This window comes from Sander vitreus, chromosome 9 (genome assembly GCF_031162955.1).
Source record: "Sander vitreus isolate 19-12246 chromosome 9, sanVit1, whole genome shotgun sequence".
Taxonomy (NCBI): Eukaryota; Metazoa; Chordata; class Actinopteri; order Perciformes; family Percidae; genus Sander; species Sander vitreus.
The window spans coordinates 2609597-2619731 of NC_135863.1; the positions used below are offsets into that span (position 1 = coordinate 2609597).

Consider the following 10135-nt stretch of genomic DNA (forward strand, 5'->3'; position numbering starts at 1 on the left):
TTTAAATGTGCTATATAAATAAAGATGACTTGACTTACACTGGAGCAGTTGCTCAAGGGTACTTGGACTGTAGATTTTTTTAAGTGAAAGTGTGACTCAACCCCAGGCAGTAGTGTTGGGTTTGCGTGGCTGACTGACTGATTAACCAGTATGCAGGTGCAGGTGCAACACGTACCGGTATCCACAGCTTCTGCTTCCTTCCCGTGAACGACGTCGCGATGACAATGAAATGAGACGTAGCCAGCATCACCCCGAACAGCACAGCCAGCAGCGTCCGCACCGGCAGCAGCACGTAAGCCACGAGGGTGACCAGCATGAGCTGCCACACGCCTTGCTCCGGGGCCGCGGCGTTCAGTAGCTCCGCGGTGCCGAGCGCCAGCGGGAACGGGCAGCAGAGCAGCGCGAAGGTGAAGCTGAACAGCAGGGCCAGCTTCGCGATCTGCTGCAGCTGCGTCACCTGCAGGTACTTGACGTTGGTGACGATGAAGAGCGACAGGAAGACCACGCAGTGCACCGGGTACGAGCCCTTGGACAGGGTGAGCCGCGGGCTGGACAGTAGCTCCACCAGGGACAGCGACGACGCGGCCACGATGAGCACCGCGAGCGCCTTGAGCGTGGCGGTCTGCTCCAGCTTCAGGTTGTAGTTCTGGAAGAGAGCCTCCAGCTCCGGGCTGTTGAACTCGTCCTCACAGGCGATGGCGCCCAGGGGCGAGCCTGCCGGGCAGTGACCCTTCCTCCGCCGGGTCTTGACTCTTTCGAATGGCACCTCCTCCATGTTCCGGCCATTCATGAAGCGGGGGGGGCGGTGCGGGGGGGGGGGGGGATGGCGCGCGAGCCCTCAACTTTTCGGTTCGTCTCCTTTCGTTCGGGAATCGAACCGGCACCCTCTCCCAGAGTTCATGCGTCCTGGATGTCCGAGGGTCGGGCTCGGTGTCAAGAGAGGGAGAGGGTGGCAGTGGAGACAACAGAGCACCGCGCGCGCGCCCTATCCACAGGTTGACGATTGTTGGTGTGTCGTCAGAAAAGTAGCCCGACCAATGTGCAGAACGCCCCTCTCTCTCTCTCTCTCTCTCTCTCTCTCTCTCTCTCTCTCTCTCTCTCTCTCTCTCTCGGACCCCCTGCGGTGCCTCACGCGGGGTTACCGGTGATCCTGCGCTACAACCGGACTCATCGGAAGGTTTACGCTTGTGTGTGATGATAATCCAAACAGCTCACCACGAGGTTTGGCGAACAGTCACAAACAAATTATTTGACTATATTTTCCCTGGTTTACTTTCTCTCTTCCTCTCGCCTCTGAGACGCACACAATCTCGCTCTCTCTCTCTCTCTCTCTCTCTCTCTCTCTCTCTCTCTCTCTCTCTCACACACACACACACACACACACACACACACACACAGTACGGTAAATGTTATGATCTACTGTGTCCTCCTGCTTTAGTTTACTTCAGTGAAATGTCAGTGGTTGGCTGAAGACAGCAGCAAAACAGCGCTGGTGATTTCCCCTCACAGTGTCCGCAGTCAAAGCTGATGTAGTTCCCAGCCAGCTAAAAATAGCCCAGCTGGATGGTCCAATATAGCAACAATTTGGTCTTTCCCTCATCTCTTCCCCCTCATGTATTTTTATTGCAAAGTCAAGTGCTCATTTCACGCAGAGAATTAACAAACACACACAAAAAACGCCAGAGAGGGAAGGTAATGCGCGTGCAGGGAGACTAAAAATAGCTCTCTCTCTCTTATCGAATTAACCGTGAAAATGTAAGAATGATGACGTGCATCTTGAAATGGGATACACTATTGTTATGGTTGAGGGCATTTGCATATTTTGTGCATTTCTTTGTGTTATGATGCAGGTTTTTACTACAAGTTGAAACTTAAACACCCACGAGGATAAATCATTGCAGAACAAATAGCGATAGAAGAAAGGCACAGCCTTGAAAATGTAACGAAAAAGGACATGTGAATATGCAAATGAGAATGTCAACAAAGATCATTCAGAATAACCATGGATTAAAATATGGGAACTCAAGAAAACAAAATGTAGTAACTGGCATGAAGAAAAGTAAAAAAAGAAAAGAAAAAAAAGATGTAATTGAGCAGAAATATTCAGGATATCCAAAAATGTGCTTGTATCGAAATTGAGATGACCTGATAGGTTATTACATGTGATTTTAATGTTAAAGTTCAGAAGTTGCAAAACAAATAGTAACAGGATAAAGGCCATCTTGAAATCTGATATATACTATACATCTGAAAATATAACTAATATTATAATTAAAACACATATAAACATGCAATTTGGAAAGATAAATGTCAGCAAAATAGCATAAAAGGAGTAGCAGAAGTACAACATGGAGAAAAGATCATATGATGTGTCGTAGAAGAATATGAGATTAACATGTGTAACGGATAATAATTACATTTTAGGAGGGAGAACAATTAGATTGTAGTGTCAAATACTGTATGTAGCAACAGTTTACAGCAGATGTCTTCACATTAAGAGCTCACCTGAGTATCAGTCATACATAACGGGAAGTATTTACATGCATGTGCATTAGGGGTGTGCAAAAAAAATCGATTCACATTCGTATCGCGATTCAAGCTCCACCCATTCAAAATCGATTCATAGAATTCCAAAAATCGATTCATATTTTTTAATAACATTTTTTGTTTTTATTATTATTTTTAAATTATACGTCTACTGCAATCACATGGGAAAAGTAACTGCATTTACATACTGCGATCGTTTTTTTAATCGAGAATCGTTTTTGAGTCGAAAATCGATTTTGAATCGAATCTTGAGCCTAAAAATCGATATTGAATCAAATCGTGACATTTTCTGAATCGTGCACCCCTAATGTGTGTGATGTTTTGATCGTTTTATCATCCACGTAAAGGTTTAATGTACATGCAGAAAAGTGACTGAAATGTCCATGTGCATCATTTACTCTTCTTAATGTCATCATCACAGTTCATTTATTAAGGCTGTAGATTAAGGAAGAGTGTGTGTAATAATATTTATTTGAATACAACAGCACAGGAATATGCCCATAGTGATTTATACTGTATGCATAGCTGGATTAAACTCTTTGTGTGGCCCAGGGCATTGCTGGACCCCTCTTAACCCCTCGTTCCTCCCCATCTCTGCGGACTGTGTACAGTATTCCTATGCTGGAATATCACTTGGCCCCAGGCTTGCTGTGTGGTAATCTGATTTAATACAATTTGAGAACATGTATAGGCATCAACAAGTCCTCCAAACCTTTCGACCATATAGGTCGTTTATTCCAACCCACAGGAGCGCACGACCCACAGGAGCATTTTCTGTCCTCATGTCTAAACCAGAAAACATAACTGTCGCGGTTTTTAACATGTTAACGTTGTGAAATGGTCACAGTTTGGTTAGGTTTTGGCACCAAAACTACTTTGTGAAGTTTAGAAAAAGATTGTGGTTTGGGTTTAAATCAGACGTTACTTTATTTCCGGTTACGCACGTGACGCAGCTCCGTTTGTTCTGTTTGCTCCTTAAAGTAAAAAACAAAACAAAAAAAACTCACTGTTTATTTTTAATTTTGAAACACCCAAAGCAACTTATCGTTGCTGTCGGGTGAAAAACTTGTATGTCCTAAATCACTGTTTTTCAGGAAATGAAAAAATGTATTGAGCTATTTACCTCGGGCGAAGTCAGACAAAATTGTCTTGTCATTGTTTAAATATTTGTAAAACTCACAGACAGACATAAAGGGTCACCAATAACATTGATTTATTAAAACAAAATTAAAATGACGAAATATGGAGATACAAGGTTTCTACCAGACAGCAACGTTATGCAGAATTTGACATTTTTATCCTTTATTACCTTACTTTTTGCTTTGCTCCCGTCATAACTACTAACTACAGCCACTAGAGGGCGCAGCCATTATAAATATAAATATGAGACGTAATTGCTGCTTGAACAAACGACTTATGTGGGCATTTTTCAGGGGGAGGACAGTCTCATTAGTATCAGTTGAAATATTCACAGTCTTAAAACTAGATTTTGACAAAGTAAGGTTTTCAAAACAGAAACCTAAAGTTCGTTAACAAAGCCAGACCCACCAGTTCTTTTTCTTTTGGTTTGGTTTGGACCTTGCTTTTATTATTTTCTAAAAGTTTTATTTGGACAGTTTCCATGTGTGGACTACTACAACAACTACTATGGCTGAATCAGAAATAGTTTATTGATCCCCGGGGGGGTAATTGGGTTTCGTTACATTTGTTCCAATTCTATAAGAAGTAGAAGTTAAAAATAACTTTTAAAATCTCAAACAGCTCCTCTTTAGTGCACATACGTACCTTCAGAAGGCAAATGCAGTTGTTTCGGTGGCCTGACGGTGGTGTCGGTGAAGTGTTAACTTCCTTGAAGGGTACTCTGTTGAAGTTTCAAACTATTGGATGTGCCCAGAGCCACTCTGGTAGCCTGGCTCTGCCCTCCTACGTCCTACTGTCTGATAGGACCAGGCTAACAAGAGAGGAGACGACAACAACTATCAGCTTAGCATCGCTAGCGTTAGCCTTAACCAACTCCTTCACCACTAACGGAGCGAGCTGGAAAATCAAACTGTTCCCGAACCCCGTGGGGAGGAGGGCCACAACGTCATGGCCACCAACAAAACTCAGCAAAGATTGTTCTTGCTCGGGCTTTAAATTCTGGATATTCAGCAGCGTTGCCACAACGGACCACATCTTTCTCCGCCTTTCTTCTTCTTTTTTTTGTGCTATATAAATAAACCTTAAACAAGTTGTTTTAGAATGTTGAATGCAGCTATATTGTCCATCTCATACCCCCACTGGCTCAATTTAAAGTGTTTAGCATCTAACCGGCGAAGTGAAGCGAAGTGATACAGCAGCCAGGCAGCGCAACACAAACACACTGGCTCCACTTCCCCCCTCTCCTGAAGTAAGTGACCTCCCTCCAGCATGCCTTGACAGTCCCCCGTTGCCATGGCAACAGAGGCAATAAGGCAGGCAGTTGTGACTGATATGCTGCTGAGGTGTTTCCCAATCTGACACCCTGGCTCCCTCTCTCTCCATCTTTTGTGTGTGTGTGTCCCTCTCTCTCTCCTCTGTCTTCTCTCTCTTTGACTTTCGTTCAGGCGGTTTGAGATGATCAGTGCAGCTGATGTGTTTGTATCTAGTCTGCGCCGTGGTGACACAGTGCCCTGCCCTGCTGGCTCATTGTGCTCACTGACATTTCTCCAAATTGAGACTTTGACATCAATGACGGGATGGTGCAGATGAAAGCTTCGTAGGTGGCCCCGAACCACACAAAAACCTTCCCACCAACCATGCAAAAACACAAAAGGTGGATGAGATGAGGAGGGTGAAGACATGTAGTGGTAGTCGTGTGTGGTACAAGGTTGTGTGTGTGTGTGTGTGTGTGTGTGTGTGTGTGCGTGCGCGCGCGCATATGTGTAGAGCGAGTAAATTCATAACAAACTTTGAAAATGTCAGACCAAGTCTAGCACCACCTCAAAACAGGCAACCCTGAGATTGCAGCTATGATTTCCCCACTCCCATCATCACAGCCAGGTGATTTCCTGTTCACAGACCCTGTGTGTGTGTGTGTGTGTGTGTGTGTGTGTGTGTGTGTGTGTGTGTGTGTGTGTGTGTGTGTGTGTGTATGTTGGCAGCCAGTTGGCAGGGAAACACAGAGACAGGATAAATGGGACCTTAGCAGACGGGGATTTTTAGCACATTCATCAATAGGAGCCCTCCACCGGGGCTGAGGAAGCTGCTGCAGTGTTGTTTGCATTCATGAATAAACCTGCTTGCTGCCATTCATACAAACACAATTAGCTCCATGCTTCTCCTGTGATAGACAGGAATAGATGAACACAGAAACAAGATCTCATGCATGAACACTGATATTTATACAGCCGCTGAAAGAGCTTGTGAAACGTATTGTCTGCATAATCGCTGTGCAAAGCGAAATGGATTCATCCTTACATTCTTACATGATTAGCATGTATGAAAATGCTAAAACGGGAGGTCAAAAAGGTAAACAGAATTTCTTTTAAAACAAGCCGTCATTTTAAAGCACACAACAGCCAACAGATTGTACGTATGCATCCATATGCACAAGAGGAGAAATGAAAAAGATGAGAGAGACACACAAAAAAAAGTCTTCAGCAGTAGGCTGTGTTAAAGAGTGTGTGTGTGTGTGTGTGTGTGTGTGTGTGTGTGTGTGTGTGTGTGTGTGTGTGTGTGTGTGTGTGTGTGTGTGTGTGTGGCCTCCTGGGTTGTGTGTGGGAGTGCTATTGAGAGATATTTTTAATTCTGTGTGTCAGCTCCTTTTCATCTCCCTCAGCAAGAGATGTCGGAGGGAAGCTGAAAAACATTTCCAATGCAACTATCATTTAAACACACACACAAACACACGCACGCACACACACACAAACACAGATACACACACCCCTGCAAAAAAAACAAAAACACATGCAGTTTCATAAGTCTTTCATGTGGCACCAGTTGCGTCTTTGAAAGTTAAAATAAGCCTGCCAGATTGTCGGCGTATTTTATGAAATTCACCTCGGAGTGCTTGTGAGGGAATTTTACATGAACACGATTAAAATATGAATGTGATCCTGAATGGATACAATCCCAGATGAATGATATAATCTTCCTGTCAAGCCACCAAAAAAAAACTGAAGGTGATGAAAGATTTTTAAAAAAACGGTTCCTCGCCGTTTATGAGAAGAAATAAACAACCTCTGGTGTTTAGTTTGAAAGAAAAAGAAGGCTTTTAATTCTCCCACGCCTCCGAGCCACAGTGACTGAATAATACTTCACCATACGGTAGATAATGACAATAATAATTCCCTGTGGAGCAGCAGTCGTCGACCTAATGACTTTCTTCCATGCCACTGCTTTTAGGAGTGTTAAAAAGTCACTGTGGACTGCAAAGTAGGATTAACGTCATCCTGGTGGAATACAGAGCAGGAATTCTCTCAAGTAAAAAGGTAAATGGATTTTCCTCCGTGAAGCTTGTGAATGAACACAATTGTCTCAATCACATGTCACACAGCAGGTTGTATACTGGTTTTACAGTATGTGGCCACCCTAAGCATAAAAGATTTCTATTTTGACTATCCAGAGATGACACATCTACAGACATCTCTCTCTAACATGTGCATGTAGATAGATAAACATGATGTTTTCAAGCCTCTCATTTTTAGCGTCACGGCTGTTAAACATTTGGGATGGATCCCAAATGTGAGTCACAGGAAGAGCTAAATAGTTCCTTCAAATGATTGGGTAAGAAATAAGGTGTCTAAATGTATCTGAAAAAAAAGGTAAATATGTACTTCATGCTGCCGGGGTGCAGATTACACCCTAAGTATTAAATAAAGTATGAACTGTGAGCTTGAGGTTAAACCGCTGGCTGTCAGCTTTATTAAGGGTGCTTAAAGTGCTCTAGTGCCCCCCCACCCCCCACTGTACATATTTAAACAAATGAGGTATAATAAGGTCATTAGTGAGCTTTGGAGTTGCTGGAAGGTGGATTTCTATTTACCTTTTACGTTGCCAGGCTAGCTGTTTCCCCCTGCTTCCAGTCTTTATGCTAAGCTAAGCTAACAGGCAGCTAGTTGTAGCTACATATTTACCTTGCAGACGTGAGTGGTATCGAACTTCTCGTCTTACTTCTCTACACTCTCAGCAAAAAAAAACAAATAATATATTTCTCAAAAATGTACTGTACTATTCCTATGATCTTGTGGGCTTGTCTTGAATAGGGACCCTTTTAGTTTTTACTCCTTTATTAGTCTCACATTGCCAGACCTTCCTCCACAGCAAAGGAGGGTCTGGCTAGTCCACACAGCATTCTGGGATGGGAAAAAACGTGCTCTGGTTTACTGGCATTTCTTTAAACCAGTCACAATCGTCATGGGCAGCACTAAGTGCCAGACGGAGCAACGGTGCCTCTGCAAAATAGTTCGGGAAGGAACTTGTTTGGGTGGAACATGTGAACGTTCAAAAGTTGTTTTAGTCGTGCAACAGAAAACTCAGATTGGACAGATAGTCTAACTAGCTGTCTGGATTTACCCTGCAGAGATCTGAGGAGCAGTTAACCATAGTCCTCAGAAATCCACCAGAGTTTAGAAAGCGGAGGGTGATGGACATTTGGCCGAAAATGAGGTGCAGAATTTCCGGCGCCACCTGAACAATCCTGGAAGTGAAACGTCGTCAATATAGTCTACTCCTTTATTAATTTAGTTCATATTGTGCGAATTAATTGTTTGTCCTTAAATAAATGTGTGAGCGGTCAAAAGGGACCCTCTAACAGTCTTTGCCAGATTGTCTTAACCACTTCATGTGGAGGTAAAACGGAAAATAAGTGCACTATTGTGCAAATGTTGGCAATACACAACAACCCACGAAAGTAACAGCTAGTGGCACTGTGTCAAAAAGGTCTTGCATGGACATGACCTCTCTCTCAATCTTAGCAAATATGTTCAGAATTGGAAATCGAAGTACAAGACAAGATGTCACAACCTTGGAAAGAGAGTTTCATAAAACCAATCAACACACATTCTGCACAAAATGTTGAGAGAACATCATGAATAAAGTTGCCTTTATCTGACAATTTTAAGATAACCTCTAACCTGGATGACTTCATGTTGAGAGAATAAATCTTCAGTTTGGTTTTAACTTTACAATCATCCTGACAATGTTGCAGGAGTGCAGTTCAATAGTTTCATTATTTTCAGATGAGTAGCAGGTGGCCAGTCTGATCAATGCAGGAGCCGGGCCGAGAGACAGAGACACCCTCAGTGACCGCGGTCTGGGGTCGACTTCCCAATCAACATGACAAATCAAATATTCAGCAGTGGCTTGGTGACACTCTGAAACGGCTCGCATAGGAGACAGAGAGGAGGGAAAGCCAGGCACACTTTAAAGCCAGGGACAGAATCACCATGAGCTGTGTGTGTGTTTCACACTGGCACTTATTTACCCCGACAGATTATAGCTCCATACATCAAATATTAAAGTGACGGTGTGAATTATTGATCCCAATCAATGTTTGCAGATCAGAGCTCTCAGCTTGGCAGAGGAGGAGCTAATGAGTGGGGGCTAAATGGATCGATGAGCAGCACTGCTGAGCCCCAGATACACTCCTGCTGTACAGAGTGGCTGATGATTAACTCTGTGATGATCATCAACACAACGCCTGTGTTGCAAGCCAACCGGCATCAGATTGACTTTATATATGTATGCGTATTTTATAAGAATAAATCCATATAATCCCACTCTGTAAAGCTTGCAATTGTTTTTCAAATCCTCGAAGCTTTTCCACAAATCACCACCAATCACCACTGTCTTCCAAATGAAATAACCCAATTCAGAACCACTTTTACAAGCTGAAATCAAATATAACTCAAGCCTCAATCTCAACTAACGAGTAACTACGCTACAGAGGCATTTTTTACCTCGGAACTTGTGTTTTCATGGGATGGTTATGTCAGGGAAAAGATTGTGGTTATGGAGAATAAACTAGTTCAGGTTAGGCAACTAAAACACTTTGTTAAGGTTAGAGAAAGATCCCTACAAAAGAACATTCATTGCAGGTCTGTAACGCCACGCAAACTTTGGTTTTTCGGATGCATAAATAAGACGATGAACCACTTCCAACATAGTCTATATCCACGACGTTCCACTTCTGGGATTGCTCCGAAGCCGATGGAAATTCCGCCGGATTTCACTCATTTAGGCCAGATATCCGTTACCTTCCTCTTTCTATGTGTTGGCGTTCTTCTTTCTGAGGACTATGGTTAACTGCTCCTCAGATCTCTGCAGGGTAAATCCAGACAGCTAGCTAGACTATCTGTCCAATCTGAGTTTTCTGTTGCACGACTAAAACTTTTAACGTACACATTCAATTCAATTCAATTCAATTTTATTAATTAATAGTTATAATAGTTCGTGGTGTCGTAGAGCATAGCAGGGCGTAACAGGGTGTGGCAGGGCGTTGTGGCTTGGACATAGCAAGTCGAAGCCGGGCATTGCAGTGCATTGCAGGGTGTAATAGGGCACAGCAGGGCGTAGGGCATGACCATGGCGACAGCTGCCACCATGATGTAGGTGCCATCATGATGAT

General features: G+C 43.4%; 1 protein-coding gene across 2 annotated transcripts in view; it reads right to left on the minus strand.

Moving 5' to 3' along the window:
* adcy1a (adenylate cyclase 1a) overlaps positions 1-790 on the minus strand; it is a 53389-nt gene extending 52599 nt beyond the window's left edge. Inside the window, exon 1 of one of the 2 annotated variants that reach the window (XM_078258105.1) lies at positions 176-790. In XM_078258105.1, coding sequence (XP_078114231.1) covers positions 176-790 — 615 coding nt within the window. The remainder of the gene's footprint in view (positions 1-175) is intronic. The other variant, XM_078258108.1, reaches the window with a different exon arrangement.
* Positions 791-10135: the final 9345 nt, after the last annotated feature.